The 24,039-nt window shown below is 42.0% G+C and overlaps 1 protein-coding gene across 4 annotated transcripts in view; it reads right to left on the reverse strand.

Annotated features, from left to right (window-relative positions):
- LOC311242748 (ecto-NOX disulfide-thiol exchanger 2-like) overlaps positions 1-24,039 on the reverse strand; it is a 385,400-nt gene that overhangs the window by 21,746 nt on the left and 339,615 nt on the right. For all 4 annotated transcript variants that reach the window (XM_084331769.1, XM_084331767.1, XM_084331770.1 and 1 more), the window contains 4 exons: positions 19,554-19,662; positions 10,832-11,019; positions 4,983-5,225; positions 555-611 (listed from right to left, as the gene is read on the reverse strand). In XM_084331769.1, coding sequence (XP_084187895.1) covers positions 555-611; positions 4,983-5,225; positions 10,832-11,019; positions 19,554-19,662 — 597 coding nt within the window. The remainder of the gene's footprint in view (positions 1-554; positions 612-4,982; positions 5,226-10,831; positions 11,020-19,553; positions 19,663-24,039) is intronic.

Genomic DNA, 24,039 nt, shown 5'->3' on the forward strand with positions numbered 1-24,039 from the left:
GATAGACACGGATAAATAACAAGCAGACAAAGTAATTTTGAATAAATACATAATAAACTTTGACATCAGAGACAGTGAGTGGAGATAAAGGAGAAAGAGAGAGAGATAGAGAGAATTTGGGCGGTGACAGAGAGTTAAAAAACACAGCATCAGAGATGGAGGAGGGAGAGAGGGAAGAGAGCTTGAGAGTGAGATAAGGGGAACAGAAAGATAAAAAGAAAGAATGAGAGTAAATGATGTTGATGATCAAGCTGTTGTTTACTGTGGGATTCCGACAGCTGGCAGACATTTTCAGTTATGGTATTGGATGATTAGTAACCTTGGGGGGGGGGGGGGGGGGGGCTTGCATGTGACGAAGGTCCTTGATTTCCTAAGCCAGCTGTGTCTGGGTGATTTATTCACTAGGAAATCACAGGGATTGGCATGTAATGATCTGTCATGTCACAGGAAGAGGTTAGAGGAGAAGGGAGGAGAGACAGAGAGGAGAGACAGATGGAGGGAGAGAGGGAATAGAAATTTAGAGAGGAAAAGAGAGCTCCGTCTCTTCTACTTACACTGGTTTGATCAGCACTCTCTTCGCCGTCTGTGTCGTCTGGCACTGGCGTCTCCAGCTAGAGTCAATTAGAGAAATGAAAGGTAATAAATATAGGCAGATACACAGGTAAACTGAAACACATGCACACAGACATACACACACAATGCACATACTCTCTCTTAATAGATTATGTTAAATATATCATCCTTTCATCGTTGGTGTCATTCTTACCCATTTTCCCATAGCAGGAACATGTCAAAGGCAAATAAATAGATACCGGTATTAACAGATTATAATTAGAGAGAGAAGTGACTATGTGTTCTAGCTAGGTCTAGTCTATCCCTTCTCGTCTCTCTGGGGCCCTTTTTACACAGAGATTGTGCAATATTGTAGAGAGAGAGAACTTTCATTCTGCCGGCTTTGCTCGTTCACACAGAACCAAGTGACGGGGGGATAACGCCGCGAGGCTTGCCAGCGCTACGCAATCATAGGTGTATAATTACGCAAGTCATTACAAAGTTTTTTCATTTTTTATTTCATTGCTAGAGATTAATGATTTGTTTTTGTTTTATTTTGTTTGTATTTACATGTTCGAAATAAAGATTTAAAATCAAACTCATTTTTAACTAGTTTCTTTCCGACCTAAAAGAGGTCTCCTGAATCCTCGAGGCTTCATCCTCTTCAGAAAACAGAAGGAACATCTGGATCCTACTGCACTAACAATTCTACACATCATTCCCCCTGTGTGTTTGAATGCTAGTGCTCTGCACTGGTTTCTGATGGGGGGAGACGAGACTAGACTACTCCATCTGTGGAACCACATGTACCCCTGCTTGTCTCAGGTTGAATCTCACCAATAATCTTCTATCCCGTATCCACTACTCGGTTTCAGTAACATAGAACGGTGCTAACCTTGGGGGTCCACTCATAGCAGGGCATTTAGACTAACAGTTACAACTCGTATCTTACCTATACTACTACTATATCCCTGGTCTGTAATATAGATTTTATTGGCTGAACGTCTTTTCTCGTTCTGATATATATAATATAAATAATTATAGACCTATTTCTAAACTCTCTGTTTTGGCTAAAGTACTTGAACTCTTAGTCAGTGAACAAGTAAAAGAACACCTGACTAAAAACTCTACTCAAAAACCATAGCACTACTACTGCTGCTATGAAGGTCATAAATGATATAACTGAAGCCTTAGATAACAAGCAGTGCTGTATTTCTCTTTTCGTAGACTTCTCTAAGGCCTTTGATACTGTTGACCACGATTTAATTTAATTGGACGTCTTACAGCTATTGGTTTTTCTGAACATGCGGTTGGGTGGATTGCAAACTATCTCACAGACAGAACCCAGGTTGTTCAGTTAGAGGGTGCTACCTCGGAGGTACTGAAAGTCCATAAGGGGGTTCCACAAGGGTCGATTCTGGGCCCATTATTGTTTACTCTATATATAAATTGTGTTGGACAGAATATTCCAAACGCTGCCTTTCATTTCTATGCTGATGATACTGTCATCTACTGCTTTGCACCTACTCCTGCTAAAGCGTTTGTGTATCTTCAGTATGCATTTGATAGAGTACAAGAGCAGCTCTGTCAACTGCAACTTGTTCTAAATGCAGAAAAAACAAAACTCATGTTTTTTACTAATTCTAGAACAGTAAGATCAACATTGTCCGATAAAATTGTTACCAGAGATGGTCAACAAATTGAGTTGGTATCTACTTTTAAATACCTAGGATTTTTAATTGATGACCACTTGTCTTTTAAAGCATATATCCATTATGTTGCAAAGAAGCGGAAGCTTTTACTAGGATTTTATTTTAGAAATAAGTCTTGCTTTTCTTTTGGTGTGAAACGGAAACTGGTGGAGTCTACCTTTCTACCGGTGATTGATTATGGTGATGTGTTATATATGAACGCTGGATAGCGTGTATCATGGGGCTCTAAGATTTATTACAAACTGTGGATCTCATACTCACCATTGTGTATTATATTCAAAAGTGAACTGGCCTTCCTTATGTGCACGTCGGCTCAGTCATTGGTATGTTTTGATTTACAAGGCCATTCTTGGTATGGTTCCGATTTATTTATGGTCTCTTTTAAATTTGAATGGTGGCAATTACAATCTCTGTTCAAAGGATTTTCTGCACTTTGCTGTTCCCAATGTCCGAACAGAAATGGGAAAGAAAGCTTTTAGGTTTTACGCACCTACTGCATGGAACAATCTCCAGTCCGATCTGAAGATTCAAAGCTTGGTAACACTGAATGTATTTAAGGCTATGGTGAAGCCTATTGTAACCACATTTTCTGTGTGCAAATGTTTTATCTGACCATTTTGTAATGTTACTTTTATCAGTAATGTCTGTGTGTATTTAGAAACTTTGTGTTGCTGCTATTCTTGGCCAGGTCTCCCTTGTAAAAGAGATCCTGGATCTCAATTGGGACAAACCTGGTTAAATAAAGGCAAAAAAATTATAATATGTTCTGATGTTATCGTTTTATTTTTGGAGCGTGTTAAAAAGGACCACTAGAAACACACCCTTTTTGGCTTCATTGTGTTTATATCCTTGATTGATTCTCATGGATCTAATGGCTGCTGTGCAGTGGGAGTTACATGAATTTTGATTGTCAAATAAAGTAAATCCGTCAGTCAAACTGCAGGCTAGGGTCGGGTGACATTGTGGACCCCGCAGTAATGCGAGGTGACAGCCTGGAGACAGCAGGAACAGTGCAAGTGAACTGATAGCATGAGGACAAGTGTCTAACATGGCAAATCACCCCACAATGGCCACCGATCTACAGAGAAACATCCCCTGCAAATTGATTTCTCCTTCTCCTGTTAATGAGACTGCCTCCGATGATTCATGTGTGGTCCTACGCATGGATTTAATTAGCATATTTCCCGTGGATCAGTGGTGGGGGGGGACACACACACACACATTTTAGTGCTGCGCGACGTTTTAATCAAAGCAATCCCCCTTAAAGCACATATTGACAACTCTGTCACTCTGGTTGATGTGAATTAATGGCTAACCGTGCAGCTCTCAGGTCTAGAATGACAAATTAACTGGTATGGGACCTGTAGTTAATGCGCAGCAGACCAGCCGAGCAGCTCCGAGGTAAAAAGATGGCTCTGGGGTGAATAATAAGCCAACAGATATAGAGCGGAACCAGTATGATCATTATCCAATTAAACAGCCGATTACACCTGGAACTAATTTTAACGGCAGCCCTCCCTCTCGCTATTTCACTAAGACAAAAAGGAGTCTATTAGCATTATACACACAGCATAAGCAGTGGTTGTTATCTTGCTGAAACTAGTGATATAACAGTAGAAACATTAGAGAGGTGGTGATATCTGGCTGAAACTAGTGATATAACAGTAGACACATTAGAGAGGTGGTGATATCTGGCTGAATCTAGTGATATAACAGTAAAAACATTAGAGAGGTGGTGATATCTGGCTGAATCTAGTGATATAACAGTAAAAACATTAAAGAGGTGGTGATATCTGGCTGAATCTAGTGATATAACAGTAGACACATTAGAGACGTGGTGATATCTGGCACACAGTTTAAAGGTTTATTATTATATTCATATAATATATGTATCATATTAGCTAGACTTATATCACTTTGGTAAGGATTTGAGTTCCCCAGGGGAAGTCTGATCTGTGTTAATACTGTTTGAAGCTCACTGTGGTTGATTAACAATATAAACATACCTGCAAATGGTTGCTATGGGAATTTTTGACAAGCTTAGAAATAAAAGCTTAATTATTAAGTCACTTTGTTCTACCCCAAACTGTATTAGTTATATTCTGCGATTCAATGTCTGATGAAATTATGTCTCCAATATTCCTCCTCCGTTGAAACTCATTTTGAACTTGTTTCTTCCTAATTCACTTTATATCCACTCACTAACATAAAGTTGTGGAAAAAGAGGTAAGGCTTCATCAAAAAACAGAAGGAAAGTCTGGATCCCACTCTTCTGTTACCTGGCCCCCTGCACTCCCAATTCAACACATCATGTTCCCGGTATGATGCTAGTGCTCTGCACTCTGTGACACGGAGACTAAACTACCCTGGGAAAGGAAAGGCCAAGTACATTTAAACATACAGTACTGTACTGTACCAGTGATGTGTTCTCTGCACTTAACCCATCCTAGCTATTTGGGATCAGTGGGCAGCAGCAGTGAGCAATCAGTCTGTGTGTGACTGTGTGTTCCTGCCACTGACCAGCAGTGTGTCTTTGTGTGTGTGTGTTCCTGCCACTGACCAGCAGTGTGTCTTTGTGTGTGTGTTCCTGCCACTGACCATCAGTGTGTCTTTGTGTGTGTGTGTTCCTGCCACTGACCAGCAGTGTGTCTTTGTGTGTGTTCCTGCCACTGACCAGCAGTGTGTCTTTGTGTGTGTGTGTGTGTTCCTGTCACTGACCAGCGGTGTGACCAGAAGTGTGACCGGAAGTATGGCCGGAAGTATGGCCGGAAGTGTGGCCGGAAGTGTTGCCGGAAGTGTTGCCGGAAGTATGGCCGGAAGTGTTGCCGGAACTGTTGACGGCAGGTTCTGCAGTCCTTCCTTGAGGTTCTGGACTTGGCTCTCCAGCTTCTGTTTGTCCTCCACACCCTTTTCCAGCTCCGCCTCTCGCTGTTTTAGCTCCTCCCTCATTTTCAACAGTTGCTACAAAAAAGGACAACATTTAGCCATCATGAGCCATTAAACACTAGATGAAAACAATTACACCAATGTGATTCATAGTCAGCATCAAGCCTTCCAACGGCTCCTTCATTAACTGGAAAAGAGTTTTACTCTGGCTGTGTAATTCTCTATAGTCACAGCCTCAGGCAATAATTACGTTTAGCTACAATCGTTTTTACTGAAAATAAAAACCAACAGTTCTCCAAGATCATAAAACAGTTGCATACATTTACTTTTTGCTTGTTGAAAACAAGAAAATTATGATTAAAAACAGATGAAACCCTAAGCATACAGATGTAACTATGTTCATTTGATGTATAAATATATCCAACTGTTTAATGATCTCAGAGAACTGTGGGTTTCCATATTGCACAGTCGAATTATTGCAGCAAATCTTAATTTAAGACTGAAATAATAGTTTTTGACAGAGGCTTTGGCAATAGAGAATCTGCTCCCAGAATGAGAGGAAGCTCTATGGGTGTGTTTCCTGTTTGTAAACACGCTGTGTTGAACCAACCAGCAAAGCCCATTGACACAAAACTAGCTTCTGGAGCTGCTCTGAATGGTTGAGCTGCTCTGAACGGTTGAGCTGCTCTGAACTGTTGGTGCTAAAAAGTGTATTGAAACCATCCTTTCAAATCAACATAGCTGGAAGTAATTTTATCAGTACAGTATGTAAGTGTGACACGCTCAGCTGTTACACAGTGAGTCTGGCCATGGATTGGTTGTTTGGTTTGTTAGTATAGCAACAACATGGTGATGTGGTCATGATGAGCATGCACTCTAGTTCCTGATGTGGTCATGATGAGCATGCACTCGAGACAGTACATTGTCATGGTCACAACATATAAACAATATAGTAGTGAAAATGGGAAGAGGGATTTCTGTTGTTAAAAGATGTGCTCATTTGTTACCACTAAATTCTATCAAACAGGTCATTCAAGCTCTGGTTTTGTCAAATCTTGACTATTGTCCTGCAGTATGGTCGAATGTAACGACGAATAAACTGAAAAAATTACAAATGGTACAAAACAAAGCAGCACGTATAGCGCTTCGCTGTGAGTACAGAACTAATGTTGCAGCGATGCACAGTTGTTTAACTTGGTTACTTGTCAAACATAAATTACTCTGCTCACTCCTTGTATTCACTAGGAATATTCTTGTTACAAAGATCCCCTCAATTTTATATAACAATTTATCTATAAGTCTTGACAGACACAACTATTCCACCAGACATGCTTCTGCACAAGGTTTTACACTTCCAAAAGTGAGGTCGAATGCAATGAAGCGAACTGTCATGTTCCGTGGTATGCAGGAATGGAACTCTCTTCCCAGACATGTTAAGCAGGAGAATAGTAAATATCGTTTCAAAATCGTGGTAAAACAACATTTTCAACCAAAGAAATTGACATTCCCTAATAGATAGTGTGTACGTAAATGAAAATGTATGTGTCTGATAAAGAGATAGGTATATATGGATGAAAAGGCATGTGTCTGATAGGGATATATTATTAAAATATTGTATGATTGGCTGATATGAACATAGATAATGTATGTAAAAGCTAAATAGTATATCATGCTGTATTGTATTATGAATTAATTATGAGTAGGTATTATTGTATTGTATTATGAATTCATAAGGCGTATATATTGTTGTATTGTATTATGAATTTGATAGGGTTTTTATTGTTGTTTTAATTGTCTGTATGACATGTAAATGTTGTGAGTGTATAAGTCTGTAACTGTATTTTATGTGTTATGGACCCCAGGAAGAATAGCCCCAGCACTGCTGTGGCTAATGGGGATCCAAATAAACTTATAAACTTATAAACTCTAGTTCCTGACATGGTCATGATGAGCATGCACTCTAGTTCCTGACACGGTCATGCTGAGCATGCCCTCTAGTTCCTGACATGGTCATGATGAGCATGCACTCTAGTTCCTGATGTGGTCATGATGAGCATGCACTCTAGTTCCTGATGTGGTCATGAGCAGCATGCACTGTAGTTCCTGACGTGGTCATGATGAGCATGCACTCTAGTTCCTGATGTGGTCATGATGAGCATGCACTCTAGTTCCTGACGTGGTCATGATGAGCATGCACTCTAGTTCCTGACATGGTCATGATGAGCATGCACTCTAGTTCCTGACGTGGCCATGAGCAGCATGCACTCTAGTTCCTGATGTGGCCATGATGAGCATGCACTATAGTTCCTGACATGGTCATGATGAGCATGCACTCTAGTTCCTGACATGGTCATGATGAGCATGCACTCTAGTTCCTGACATGGTCATGATGAGCATGCACTCTAGTTCCTGACGTGGCCATGAGCAGCATGCACTCTAGTTCCTGATGTGGTCATGATGAGCATGCACTATAGTTCCTGACATGGTCATGATGAGCATGCACTCTAGTTCCTGACATGGTCATGATGAGCATGCACTCTAGTTCCTGATGTGGCCATGATGAGCATGCACTCTAGTTCCTGACATGGTCATGATGAGCATGCACTCTAGTTCCTGACATGGTCATGATGAGCATGCACTTTAGTTCCTGACATGGCCATGATGAGCATGCACGCTAGTTCCTGACATGGCCATGATGAGCATGCACTCTAGTTCCTGATGTGGTCATGATGAGCATGCACTCTAGTTCCTGACATGGTCATGATGAGCATGCACTATAGTTCCTGATGTGGCCATGATGAGCATGCACTCTAGTTCCTGATGTGGCCATGATGAGCATGCACTCTAGTTCCTGACGTGGCCACGATGAGCATGCACTCTAGTTCCTGATGTGGCCATGATGAGCATGCACTCTAGTTCCTGATGTGGCCATGATGAGCATGCACTCTAGTTCCTGACGTGGCCACAATGAGCATGCACTCTAGTTCCTGACGTGGTCATGATGAGCATGCACTCTAGTTCCTGATGTGGCCATGATGAGCATGCACTCTAGTTCCTGATGTGGCCATGATGAGCATGCACTCTAGTTCCTGACGTGGTCATGATGAGCATGCACTCTAGTTCCTGACGTGGCCATGATGAGCATGCACTATAGTTCCTGATGTGGCCATGATGAGCATGCACTCTAGTTCCTGATGTGGCCATGAGCAGCATGCACTCTAGTTCCTGATGTGGTCATGAGCAGCATGCACTCTAGTTCCTGACGTGGCACACTCAGCACACTCAGCTATAGGATCAAACAGTGGACAGCTAAGGTGGTACAGATGGTACTAATGAGAATGTTTTTAGACAGAGGTGATTTAAGAGGAGGTGCTAACCACAGCCATGTGTCCAGGAAGACTTGTTTTCCTAAATTACTCTCTTGGCAAGCGATGAGGGATGGTGGGGGGGCAGGAAGCAATTAATGGCATCAGAGTTTACCTCGACAGACAAAAGATTCCTGCCGTGTTTATTTAAGTGAAAAGCAGCTTATTTTGTGTGTGTGCGCAGTCGCGCAGTGGTGGGGGAGCGAGAGTGGGTGGAGTGCTGTGTACATTTCCAACAGCGAGGAGCACCATGCGTGAGTGGCTTTATGCTACAATTGTCACACATGCCACAATTAAAATGATTTATTCAAAAAGCTGAAATGTTGTGTTGGTTATGGACGGTTTCATCTCGACAACAACAACAATCTAAAATTACCCAGGTTTATTTCCTGTTGCAGCGTTTGCTAATGCAATAGTTGACAGGAAATACACTTGAGTCCAAACTGCAACAGGATTCCAGTGAAATTGTCTATATTGCATGTTAATTATGTGATAAAATAATGCTGCAAAACACCATACAGTATGTGGGCCAGGAAATAAGAGGCAGCCAGTCGTCTTCAAATGTATTTAAACCATTCCGCTAATCTTTTCATAAACACACCATGAGGCGTATGTTGGGAGGGTAATTACTTTCTTGCAATTGAATTAACAGCAGGAATTTAATAGATTCTTTCTTTAATACATGAATCTGTCACAATTTCCATTATGCGAGACAACTAGTCAACTAGCACATGAAACGCTTTCTATGCAGTACAGTGGTTGTATAGAATTTGAATAGAGAGGTTTCTAAAAGAAGACGAGTCATCATCTCAACCAGAGATATTGTAAATGGTAAATGGACTGCATTTATATAGCGCATTTATCCAAAGCGATTTACAACTTATGCCTCACATTCACACTAACGGTGGAGGCGACCATGCAAGGTGCCACCCTGCTGATCGGGAGGAGTTAGTGGTTAAGTGTCTTGCTCAAGGACACTTCGACACACTGCTGGGAGGAGCAGGAATCGAAACGGGCACCTTCCAATTACGAGACAACTGCTCTACCTTTTGAGCACCTGCTCTAACACTATTCTAGAGGGATGTTGGGCCTCATCTGTCTCTACGTTTCCTCTTCCTCACCCCCGACACTCTATTCAACTCCAAGGTGTCAAAGTCAGGTGTCTTTTACTAGTATGCACTCTGCTACTAAGGAATCTACCTTGCCTATATTACTACCTACTATGCTAATATGTCTACTCTACTATGCACTTAAGACTGTAGCACTCTGTAGCACAAGAGAGTTGTACCCTTCCTGCTGACTTGTTGTACAGAACTTACATTTGGTAGCTATAGCAACAATGATGCTGCAGGTATAAGTGGAACATATTGGAATTTAAGTATGTTCCTGGTTACCGAGCGGATAATGTTGCTCAACGTTTAACGTGGTCAACATAATGGAGAATGAATGGACTTCTGGTGTGACTCCGTTCTCAAACTACATGTGGTGTGAACGTGTGATTATGTTCGCTCCTGAAGGTAGCTGTTAGACCTTGGAGACCTTCAACCCCCTGTAGCCACATGTAAGAAAAAGCCTGGAATAGAACATTTGCTTCCTAGAACAGAATGGCAGCTGCTACAGCCAGCTATACTAGACTTTCTACTAGGTAACTACTGCTTTAAAGTGCTGCCCTCATGAATAATTCTTTTTTGTTTTAGACATTTTACTGGATGGCAGGGCAGATTTCAGTCAAAAATGTATTCAGTATAAACCAGTACATAATTATTTAACATTTATTATAAGCCAAATGTTTTTTTTTCTTTTTATACATTTTTTCTCACCCTTTTTTCCCGTATTTTTCTCCCATCCCAATTTAGTCTTTATGCCCCTTCCTGGTCGTTGCGCACATTTGCCCACCTCTGTCGGCCTGGGGAGGGTGAAGACTACCACATGCCTTCCTCCGATACATGTGGAGTCAGCCAGCTGCTTCTTTTCACCTGGCAGCGCGGACTCTCACTGGGGGAGTGTAACGCGTGGGAGGATCACACTACCTCCCCCAGTTCCCTTCCTTGCTGAGCAGGCGCCCCGACCGACCTGCAGGAGTCGCTGTTTACAATGACCAGGACACATACCCCACCGGTTTCCCACCCGCTAACACTACCAATTGTGTTAGTAGGGACAACTGACCAAGCCGGAGGTACCGCTGACAGCTGGATTCGATCCCAGAGTCTCTGCGGTGGTAGGCGAGCGCTTAGTCCGCTGCGCTACCCAGACGCCCTTATAAGCCAAATGTTTTGAGTGAAAATAGTATATTATTTGAGTGTGTGTGTGTGTTACCTTCTGCATGCCCTGCAGAGCCTGCTGTAAGAAGCTCAGCTGTTGGGAGTGTGTGTTGTCCTCCTCGCTCCTGATTGGCTGGTTCTTGCCCTGCTCCTGTTTGAGCAGCTCCACTTCGTTCCTGTAGGCGTCCAGCTGGCAGCGTAGAGAGTCATTCTCCTCCTTCAAGGCCTCGGCCAGAGCCACGTCTGCAGGATAAATACACATATTAGCCTGGTTTACACTACAGGGCCTAACTATGCTAATTAGGGCTTAGTCAGGATATATATCAGTCAAAGAGTCATTCTCCTCCTTCAAAGCCTGAGACACCTATAGGATAAATACACATAATTAGCCTGGTTTACACTACATTATCAAATGGGCCTAACTAATTACCTTAATAGCTAGCAGGTTGCTCACTAAACAAGACCATGCGTATGTTTGAGTAGCTATAATATCATACCCTACATCCTACAAAATCAAAGCACACAAAGAAATGTAGCTGTTCTTACTCACATTTAAATGTTAGACTTCCACACATTAGACACCACAGAGTCAAAAGCGGACTCTGCCATGCACCCCCCCCCCCCACCCACCACAAATGTACTAAATTTACTTAAAAATCTACTTTAAATTACAGCAGAGAGGGAGAGATCTGTGTTTTAGTTTAGTGCAAACAATGTGCATGTACCAAGTACAATGTTGAAGCTGTCCAGAGTTGTGGTGATGAGTTATAATTAGCAATGTTCACAAACAATGATAAATCTATAATTGCTTGTTGTGTATCACGTCGATCAAGCTTATGCCAATTGAAACGACGCGTCAGTATTATAAAGTTAGATTAACTGTAACATCGTTCCCAGTTTTATCTCCGTGAGATAAAGCCTGGTAAAGAACTACTGCCGAAAGTGTCTATGGGTTAGAATTTCCGGTGTATGTACTTCCCCTGGAAGCTGGACCAAACTTTTCCCGAATCCTGTCGGCAAACAAGCTAGAACGTCCTGGTCATGTAGTCAATTCTTCAGGCAAAGCCGTTGCAGTGGCTTAAACGAGGAAATATTGTGCACTTCACACGTTTCTATAATTGTTTTGTCGAAACCGGATAGCCTGTACTTCCATTTAGACATTTTAGGAGGCATATCTTTAACAGCCTAGATTAACTGTCTACTTGAATTCGGAGCAGATCCAGCAGTGTTTTGGTGAAAAGTGTTGCTCTGTTAATTTGCCAGCAGAGGGAGCTATTTATGATGACAGGCTTTCATTTAACAGGTACATTTACAGGTAAATACCCCTGTGAGTTCTATGATTTATCATATCCAAGCAAGTGTTTGGGTGTCACGATCATGGAGCTATTATACATATATATCGATGACAGCAGGTGGACATGTTAATTTCTTAAAAATAATAATAATAATAAAATAAACGGATTACTGGACGAAAACATATAATGCAACCTTAGGGACAGGTCTTCTGGATATGAACAAATGGTCAGTTTGACATTCTTTATTTTTAATAAGGCTGTTTAGTAGCCTCTAGTAAGCGCCTTTGGGTTCTACAAAAGTGCTCTATAAATGATCTTATCAATTATTATTATTATTATTATTATTATTATTATTATTACCAAGCAGCCTGTAGCCTACTTACTGTACCACTACTACCAGTACTTGTCGCTGCTGGAGAGACGGTTCTGCTGGGAGAGGAGCCTCACATGAGCGCATCAACATTTGATGAGTCACATGAATGACATACCGGGAGGCTACACGAGGCTAATTTAATCATTTGTGATTTCAAATCTCAATCTGCTCAATCTGCTCTAACCGTTCTCCACCCGTTTCAGTTAAATACATGCTGCTGGTGTTCAGGGTGGAATTTGAGCAAAGGATGACTTGAGCTGACCTTTTAAATAGCAAAGAGTCAACGGTGAGTGTATTAGAACACGATTTCAACTGTACAATTGACCAATGTCAAGCTCTGCCCCTGTCTTAGCTTGACAGAGGAAAGCAAGGCTTGTGATTGGAGGGTCAAGAAACAAGGGTGGAGCTTGGGATACGTCAATTGAGTGACTGAACTGCAGAGATAAGATCTGTCCTGTGTGTGTGTGTGGAGGGGGGTTAGTTGGTTGGTTAAGAAGTATGGGCGTTCAAGAGCGCTCCCTACAGTTTGTTGCCACTAGAAAATATAATGAATGAGCTGTGTGTGTGTGTGTTTCTGGCAGCAAGATGGAGGTTTTTGGTAAGGAGAGTATTGATCAGAAAACTTCAAAGTTATTACACAGAGAAGCCAACCATTTACCCCGACTGATTCCCCTTGTATTACATAACAGATACTACATCAACTACAACACACACACACACACACACACACACACACACACACACACACACACACACACACACACACACACACACACACACACACACACACACACACACACACACACACACACACACACACACACACACACACACACACACACACACACACTTCTAGTCTATTATTTGTGTTGCATGAATGGGTCAGAGGAGACTTACATTTTAAAGCCCCAATATGTGATTTTATTTTTACCACATATAAGGTGGGGTATATTCACATACATTCTTGTAGAGTTTCATCTTTAGACTTTCTTAACCCAATGTAAGAATATAGACCCGATTTACTCCAGGTTTACAAATAGTACCAATGTAAAAAAAATTACAAAAAGAATGTTTACAGCCACAAAATGCAGCGACTTGTCCAGTGTTGTTTTGTCCAGTCATTTTATCAAGAGAATGGATACATGTCTCCATAAAAATGTGTTTGTTCACATGTGGACCACTGATTGGGCCTTTAACCTCTTAAGCCTGAGGGGTACCGGACCCACAATGACATCACGCCATAAATCCATCTCTACAGAATGTATGAATTAATGTTGTATTTCTTTTTCAAATGTAGGCAAGAGTAAAGTCAAAACAGCAGTCGAAGTGTATATTTTCACCACTACGTTTGTTTACCAATGGTTTTAAGTGTTATTAGTGAAATATGAGAAATCTAGTCGGAAAAAGGTGAATATTGACGCGAGGAAATTACACCGCCATTTTGTTTGTAGTCCTATGAGGAGAGGAGACCCAGGACTTTCGATGGGCTTTCGAATTTCAAAAAACTACACTTCCTAGCTCATGCCAGCCCGTCAATCATCGGACTTCTGGATTGACTTTTTTATTTCTCGGAATTATCTCCCACAAACCTGAACGTTATTGCCATAAAACAGAACACAGTTAGTTTCTCTACCTTGCTGTGAACGTCTAGCAAAAAACGGCGTTGAAATCTGATGAAAAATGGTGGAGAAATGTACATTATAAAAAAGTAAGATTTCATTCACGGTTTGTAAATCACGCCTGGTGATACTAAATCCAGATTGAACTCTGCCATTGGAAAGGGGAGATTTGGCCCGATCCATAGATGTGCGACTTGGCCATAATAAGGTCATTTATAGGCCTGATATTCTATAATCATATTTCAAATTGCATGTGTCCAGATGGCAGAATTCAGTACTGTCTCTACAAAATCTCCTGTTTCATCATCTTCCCTTTATTAATTTGCTTAGATTTTTTGTACACGTGATCTCAAGAAGGTGCTGAATGAGCTCAGTGGCAAATTTTACACATCTGGTAATTTTTAGCATGATGTTATTCACCGTTATTCACCGTCAAAGATGAAACAATCTGGAGCAATCTTCCACTTACTTAGTATGTATTTATAGGCGGATTTTCAGAAAATAGGGCTCAGGCTTAAGAGGTTAAAGATACAAATAACACTCGTCAGTTGGGGAGTTTTTGTTGTGTTTCTCCAGCAGGGCTGGTTGAGGTGTAAACTCTGTGCTTACAGGTGAGCGACTGCAGAGCTGTGACTCTGCAACACAAACACGATCACATGAATACCTGCCTCAGTCAACCCTGTGTGACAGCGTTCAGACAGCCATGCTAATTATTATTTCATAACAAGCAAGAGAAGAGGCCGGGCTGATGAATACATTTGAATGCTGATTAGGGAAGCTGTCAAATGAGTAAATAGTTGAGAACTGAACAATAAAAGAAAAATACCAGTAAATATATATATATTTTTTTAAACAGGGAGAGAGAGAGTGTGAGAAGAGAGCAGGCTGATGTCTACATTTGAATGCTAATTAGAGAAGCTGTCAAACGAGTAAACAGCTGAGAACAGAACAAAGGGGAGAGGCTGTATGTCCGAACACAAGCATGCAAATTATTCCCTCCCACCTCCCTAGACCTAAATCTGCGTAATTACAAGCCGCCCCCATGTCTGTACGCAAAATATTGTTGTTTGCAGTATTCACACAGCAAGCGAATGGGCGTATTGATTAACGTAGACTAACCATGTTCCTTAAGCAACGATGTTGCATACAGATGTCCTTTTCCCCTGCCGATAGTTCCGATGAAAACGCATGGGTTGTGGATCAAACTTATATCTATGTTATCTTCATGCTCTTCCATTCCCGACTAGAGACACAAGGGGCATTTCTTTGTCTCATCAAGATTTGAGCGATGGAAAAAGTGACAGTGTGGAGGCGCGCCTCAGACTGCAGCAAAGTTGAACGTTTATATTAAACTATCTATTTGACTGGCAGATGTGGAATCGACAGCGGTGTGAGAGAGAGCGAGAGAGAGAGCGAGAGAGGAGAGAGAGAATGGTGAGATTAGGACAAACAGCTGGTAGAAAGAAGAATGTTACTGTCATTGTGTGTGGCCCTGGGGACACCTCCAGCTGTAAGAGCTTAGGAAGTGGTCGGATTAGTTTATCACAGAAAGCAGATTTAAGGGAATCACTGTCCGTTGTTTTGGGAATTCGAACCTAACCATTGTGGGTACTGTACACAGAAACAACTAAATTCCTGAGGGAACATAATCTCTAGCAAAAGGCTAACATGATCTCTACTACTACTATATAAATCTAAGATATTATTATTACCCAAAAGGAACTGGAGGACGGCATCATTGTTGCAATAAGCTAAACACATTCTTCATGAACTTCATAAAAGTCAGACAAAGCTTTCCAAAAGCTCAAACAGTGAACTCCAAGCCCACGTGGTTGAACAAAAAATTCAAAGAAACAGACTAAGAAATGACGTAAACACCATGATCAAAACCGCAAAAAGAAATTTCATCAACGACAAAACTGAGGAAAACAAAAACAAACCCTGCAAACTTTGGAAATTACTCAACAATCAACTAGGCTGCAGTAAAAAACTTAAAACCAGATTCTCAAACATAAACATAAAGACGGACAACACGCTCATCACAGACAAGCTGGATGTAGCCAATTACTTAAACATCTTCTTCACAAACATAGCCACAACACTGGTAAACAAACTACCCTCCCACTCAGGGCATTATGGGGTAGAACACATAGTAGCATACTACAAAAACCTAGGGGTCCACAAAGACGACTTCAAACTTGAAATGGTAACAACCGATGAGGTACTCAAAAAATTGAGCGCCCTCCAACCTAACAAGGCCACTGGCCATGACAACATCCCCTCCAAATTCCTCAGAGACTCAGCAGCCGCCATCACCCCAGTCATCACACACATAATAAACCTCTCTATAAAACAGGGACACGTCCCCAAGGACTTCAAAATTGCGAGAGTGACCCCTCTGCACAAAAAGAGCAGCAAATTAGACCCAGGCAACTACCGCCCTGTTTCTATTCTTACCTCCATCTCGAAAGTCATGGAGAAAATAGTCTACGAACAGGTTGAAAAGTACCTGGCGGAAAAAAATCTAATCTACGAATTCCAATCTGGCTTCAGAACGTCCCACTCCACTGACACATGCCTCCTCTATTTGAACGACCACATCAAACAAGAGGTGGACGCGGGCAAATACTGCGGCATGGTGATGCTGGACCTACAAAAGGCCTTCGACACTGTCAATCACTCCATTCTGATTGACAAGCTAAAAGCAATTGGTTTTGATAGTTTATCAGTCAGCTGGATGCAATCCTACCTGGAGGGGAGAGAACAGATGGTAGAGGTAAACGGTACTCTATCCCCCCCCCTCACAGTGAGCTGTGGTGTTCCACAAGGAAGCATACTAGGACCGCTACTCTTCCTAATTTATGCGAATGACATGTCGTCAGCCTGTGACTGCAACTTGTTCCTGTTTGCGGACGACTCAGCCCTGCTGGTCTCTGACAAGAACAAGTTGCAGGTTGAAAAAACCCTCAGCTCGGAACTAGGCAAAATCTGCATATGGCTCGCTGATAAACTATCATTACACATGGGCAAAACAGAGTCCATTCTCTTCGGTTCAAATAACAAACTCAGCAAGACCGACGGCTTCTCAGTTACAGTGGGTGACAATATTGTCACAAGGAAAGACGAAATTACCTACCTGGGTTCCATCCTAGAGGCAAATCTTTCCGGTGACAAAATGGCATCCAATGTAATAAAAAAAGTCAACCAACAAACTAGATTCTTGTACCGGATCTCCTCTCTGGTAAACAAGAATACCCTGAAGACTCTGGCAGGAGCACTCATTCAAGGGCACTACGACTATGCGTGCACCTCATGGTACCAAAGCACCTCAAAGGCGCTTAAAACAAGATTACAAACATCACAAAACAAACTGGTCAGACTACTACTTGACCTTACCCCCAGAACCCACCTCACCCCTGCCCACTTTGACAACCTAGGATGGCTTAGAGTAGACGACAGAGTACAGCAACTTGCAATGGGCCTGGTCTACAAGATACACTATACAACTAAGGTACCCATGTACATGTCAAAATACTTCCCAAAGGTCAGTGAATACCACAACCACTACACCAGAGGAAGCTCAACAAATCATGTTAAACCCAGATTCGGCTCAAACAAGGGACTAAACACGTTTCGCAATTATGCCACATCAATGTGGAACGCCCTACCCAAAGCTGTAAAGGAATGTGAATCCCTACCCACATTCAAAACCGCTCTTAAAGAGCACCTACGGGAGGCTGCAATTCGAAACTGGCCACCGTAAATGCCCAAAACCCCCACCACCTCCTAATAGACAGTCTCCTCCCCACCGCATGTATATATTCCCTCCCCGCCGTATGTATATTTCTCTCCCACCCACCCACCCGCTCCTAATGTACAGTCCCCTCCCCATCATATGTATATACTCTGTCAGGATCTAGGGGTAACAGTACTGTATATTTGAATACAGTTTATGTCACAAATGTATCAGTACTAAATACCTATATGTCCCTATGCCATAAATGTCATATGTCATAAATGTCATAAATGTCTATATGAATTGAAAATGGGGGACCCTGATGTAAACAAGACAAACGTCTTTCTCAGGTCTGCATCCCCTTAACAATTGTGTGTATTGAGCCGTACTGTATTGTACCCATTCTGCAATCTGTTAAATAAAGTTTTCATTCATTCATTCATTCATTCATTCATTCACATGGCGATGCAATCCAACTGGTTTTGAACGTTCTGTCGGGTCAAAATGGTACAAATCCGACAGAGATGTTTCAATCATCTACCCTGTCAAGATGTTACAATCCTGATGATCTACTCAAGACTGTTCTTATTCACTCTGACTTAGTGTGAAGAGTAATTTCAGTCAAAGACAGACGTCTCTCTCTCTCCCTCTCTTGTGTTAATTTATACTAATGCAAATGTGAAATATGATGTTTTTTTGTGAGTATTTGGGGTGTTTGAGGTACCGGTATATGCCTATTGCCTAGCCTATAGAACTATCACTGTCAGAACTCGGAACTTGAGAACTAGAGACTCACATCACCGTACTGACTATCTTGTATTTTGCACTAGAGACTCTTATCACTGGACTATCTTGTACTTTTCTATATTATATTGTATTTGTATTATACTTTAAGTGTATCTATAGTGTATATACCGGTACATACTGGACTGTATAGGACTGTGAAGCTATGTATCCCCCACCCATGCTGCTTTGACACCTGAATTTCCCCAAGGGGATTAATAAAGGATCTTCTTATCTTATCTTATCTATGGGATGAATCGGCAGTGAAAGACTAGCAGGTCATTGACCTGATGAAGATCCATCGTGGATGGAAACGTGGTCTGATTAATATAGAAGTCTAAATGATACCTTGGTGTGTGGGTTCTACCATCAACTCAAGTGATGAATCTGCATATGTGATTAGGGCGTAATAGGACAATAATGGGGAAAGGGACAAACAACGGTCTGAGATATTCACACATCAAGGCAAAATGACGTATGTGCAAAAGTAAAAAAAAATATTTAAACAGCATTATCCTTAAAACATAATACAGTTACAGCCATTAGGACTGTCTACCATTCGACCGCGGTGCAGACGGGGTTGATTTTGAGGTTGATTGCTGTTCTGTTATATGCCACCAGGAGGCGCAAAGCCTGACAGAACTGATCCCGATTTGCAGCGTTGATGGATAGCCACAGGCTTCAGAAATAGGTCTCGAAATCCAAGAATATTTATATCAATTTGACATTCATAACTTATGATGATGAAGTTAAGACAACCTTTCTCTAGGCTTTTGAAAATGTAGGGGAGCAGTGGAGATAAATCGCTGATCGAAGCACAACTTTCCAAAAATAATATTTCCCAAACTAAGATTCAAGATCTGCACATTTTGAGAAAAGATGCAGAAAAATCAAGAATTGGGATTCACAATAATAAGGAAAACGGTGGGGCTGTTTAGCATGCGTCTGAATACTGTATGTTCAGCACTTACTCGAGTCCTCTGCGTCGACAGGGAGCTCCTCCATATCATCATCAGACATCTCCATCTCCTCCTCTCGTCTGATGCCCATCAGCTGCTCGTTGTGCATGTTTCTGATCTCCTGGAAAACACACCGCAAGCAGAGCAGGGGGTCAGCATCCACCTACAAATGACACAGCTGATATCGGTGAACTACCGAGCCGAGGGATCCCTAAAAGAAAACATGATGTAATCAGTTGGGCTCTCCTCCGTGGTTACAGGGTGGGAGCAGTAAGGCTGGTCCATGATCTGGTGGGAAGACAAGTTTTCAACACAAAGAGACAAAAGGAGTGGAGATGGAATTCAAATCAAATCAGATCATGGCTAGTCTGGGAGTCTGGGCTTCATTCTTCCTCTGGCACAGTGATGGTAGCAGAAACACGGCTAGACTCACCAGCTCTGCTCTGCTCTATTGTCTTCTACTGGAAGAGACAGCTTCAGTGTAGCTTCTCTGTACACCATGTCAGAACAGAACATCCAGAAGTAGACAACCGGACATGTCTCCCTCAATCAATTCTACATTCACAACATCGTCTCTTGGTGTCCACTGCACTGTTAGCTATCCGACGAGAGCACAGCGGTAATACTGCACAACACCATCTCTGCTTCTTCTCACCCCTCACTGACTGACTGACTGACTGACTGACTGTACCACAGCCTAGAGATCAGTAGAGGGCAGAACCAGGTGTGTATAAGCTCTGGTCATGTTATACCCATTATAATTCTTATAAACCTCCATTAACTGCAAATAAAATCCTCCTTTAACTGCAATGTTGTTGTTTTCCCACAATTATTGCTGTTACATGCTTCTAGCAAGACCCAGGGTGTATTGTTTATGTGCATATGCACTAGCATGTCTAGGCTAATATACCAGATGTGGCTAATGAGCTATAGCCTCCCTATAGAGGATACAGTGGGTGTTGTTGTGCATGTCTGCTAGCTCAACAGGACTGCTCTCTAGCTAATGGAGCAAGAGACTGGGGAGTAGATCTCTGCTGGAACGAATCACACTCGAGCCTGTACTGTACACACATACATATAACTAGGAAGGCACAGACAAATGTATACACTGTACATGGAAGCACGCAGACAAACACACATAGTACTGGCAGAGAAAGACATAACACATGTCAACACACAACAACACACTCAGACTCTCCTCCACCAAGCCAAAGGGTGATAAAGTCTGGCCAGCAGTAAAACAAACACAGCCATCTATCTGCCGGCTTCATCACCCTGTGTCCTTGGCAGAGGCCAAACAAGTAGAAGCATGCACAAACAAGTCATCCACACACATAGGCGCACACACAACCCGGTCCCAGATGGAGGGCAATTCCCCTCTCTCCTCACACCCACTCAGGCATCGAGCTAAACCAGTGATATGGGGAGGCAGCAGGTGGCTCTGAGCTGCAGCTAGTCAACTTCCTCGTCTACAGGTCAAGTGGGCCAAAACATCCGTTTGAATCTGGCCTAAAAGAGGCCCTTAAGCCGTGTGTGTATAGAATAAAATTAAGCGAGCTTCCAGGTCAAATATAACATGGCATGAAAACCGCTTCAGGAAAAATATTTCAAACAAATTGTTTCACATTTGTAAAGAACCAGAATAATAGGGGATCACAGTGATTTGAAGACCAAATTCCCAAATATCCTGTGGCTGATCTTGAGAGCCATTCAAACATAAATAAATATACTAAAGCACATACTGTAGGTGTAAAGTTTGTAAACAACATTGTTTCTTAGCCAGCATGATAACATGACTTTCAATGAAATTATTTCTATATTGTCTCGTTAACAAAATATGGTTATCTTGGCACTATTTTTCACTGAAGCGATCCATACTGAATCACTTTGACATACTGAATGATGGCCCATACTGACTCACTTTTACATACTGAATGATGGCCACTGCTGAATCATATTTTACATACTGAATGATGGCCACCGCTGAATCATATTTTACATACTGAATGATGGCCAACACTGAATCATATTTTACATACTGAATGATGGCCCATACTGAATCATATTTTACATACTGAATGATGGCCAATACTGAATCATATTTGACATACTGAAAGGATAATTAACTTAATTTCAAACCCCCTCTTCAAACCTGGTGTTCAAGGGACAGAACACATTAACCTACAGTAGGCCAATCTGCTACAATGGGCAGCAGCACAAGCGTAACATAATGGTATTTGGCCGGAGTGCAAACATTTCCTTGGGCCCCTACTCCCCCTGTGTGAAGCGGTCAATGCGAGAGAGAGCTCAGTGGTGTTTTAAGACCACCATCGCATTCCTCGTCAAAAAGTGCACACAATGTACAAAACCACCGGCTCCATTTCTACTGTGCAGGTAAATCACTCCTGCTCATTTCTCAAAAGTTCCCTACTGCAGCTTTAACAATCGTAGTGAATGCAGGGACATGTTGACTCTGAAAAGGTTTCTCCTAAATTCACGTTCAATCTGAAAAGGTTTAGTCGGGCTGAACACGATCATGGTCAAGCTGAGGTGCTTAGCAACGGTTCTTAACACATCGAGTGCCACGCCCCTTTGACCATATATGGCCGTTCCGTGCCAGCGCTGAAGTCAATGGGAGAACGGGGGAAATTTGCGAATGCTTAAACTATATGTTAAATTATGGCTATGGGTCTAATACACCCGTCGCTTATCAATGACTTGCTTGCAGTCAACATGTACGAAACGGATTGTTTTTTCATTGGTACATTTCCGTTTTATACCGCTTTGAATACGAGTATAGTTTTGAAGATTTCTAGTGATTCCAGAGAAATCCGCGATAATAGCTCTTTAGTGGAATACACAAAACACGTAATTTCTCGGCTGATTTATGAATCGTTTTCAAATAAATGCTAGATTATCTATAGTATATGTGTACTTATGCACGCTAGAGAAGCGGGCTGAAAAATCTATTATCCATGACCTGGTCAGCGCTAACGTCATATACACACACACATGGCTGAGAAAAAAACATCTGATTAACTCAATACTGGTCAAATAGAGTCCTTACCTCACATCAGATGTTCTGCAAAAAGATTAATCCAATTCCTGATCGCCATTCCAAATATTGATCGCGTTTATTGATCAAACGTTGCAGTCCGAAACACATAATCGACGCTGCTCTGAGGGTCCTCAGTCAATCTGGTAACACGATACTGCTTGCCAGAGATGGGAAAACCACGGACAGGACTTTTTTCCTGATGCACATGGCCACCCAATCCAATCCAATGATGTGCATTACCATCCGGGAGCCGATAGGCGGCGGTATTTGCCCTTTTCGAGCTCAGACCCATTCACAATGATAACGTCAGGCTGGATGGATGAAAAATGTATGGATATTGCTAATAAAAGAAATAACGATTAAAAGACGAGAAAACTCGTCATTGGCACTCAACGCATGGCGAGTTAGGACGACTAATCTCGTCGTTGGCACTCAAAGTGTTAAAGTACAATTGGAGGGTCAAGAAAATGAGGCGGTGGTAAATTAAGTGTATTATCACTGAGTATGCGTCTGTCCTTTAACACATTCGGGGCCATTGGGATCCGTCTAATCTCACTCTACGGCTGTTTGTAGAGCTAAATCTATACTTTATATTATTGCTATCTGTCCATTCTCATTGTCAATTGACACTATAAACCGTCCCTTCAATATGCCTTAAATAATTTTTTTTCCCATCAATACGTTCCCATTTTATAGCGTTGTGAATATGAACGTTATAGCAGAATGTTCTGGGGTATTTCCTGGAACGCGAGATATAGGGTGCTAAGCTAATAACGTTAAATCGAATGGCGTTTCGGCTATAGACAAGCTAGAGCTAAAACCCAAAATGCATATTGTCGGTATCATGGTCTATGAATGTATGAAAGGGGGGGGGGGGGGCGGGGGACGTCATTTCTGATTATTGATTACCAATAACGGCATTAGCCTCAGTAGCCTTATTCGCTGATAACAAGGCCTGATCAGCATGTAATTTACGTGAAAAAGCTCTTACCTGTGGCCGGTTGGATCCCAAAAAGGATTTCCCAGTTATCGATCGCCATCTGGTAGATCCATATGTCCATTGACTGATGATATATTCCTTTACTGCATACTGAATTCAGCGTCCCAAAAACGATTCCAGGCCATCGGCTACACGCATAGCTTTAAGCTAACAGAAAAGCCCATCCATACAAAAAAAAAAAAAAAAAAAACACCGGTCTGTAACAGGGAACACTGCATTATCGAGACAGCGCCCCTACGAGGATCTGGCCGGAATTGCACATTTCGGAATTCCAAGAGTAGGGTAAATCTGCAGTGCCGCTCGTGACATTGAGTAGGATATTACAATGGAATAAAAGCCAAAACAACCTTACCACGTATGGCCGTCAAGTGTTGGATCCGAAACACGTATATATACGTGGTTGGCCCCGAATGTGTTAAGAAGTTTCAATGTTCCCTGGG

The sequence above is a fragment of the Notolepis coatsorum genome, assembly GCF_963971535.1.
Source record: "Notolepis coatsorum genome assembly, chromosome: 16".
In the NCBI taxonomy this organism is placed as follows: domain Eukaryota; kingdom Metazoa; phylum Chordata; class Actinopteri; order Aulopiformes; family Paralepididae; genus Notolepis; species Notolepis coatsorum.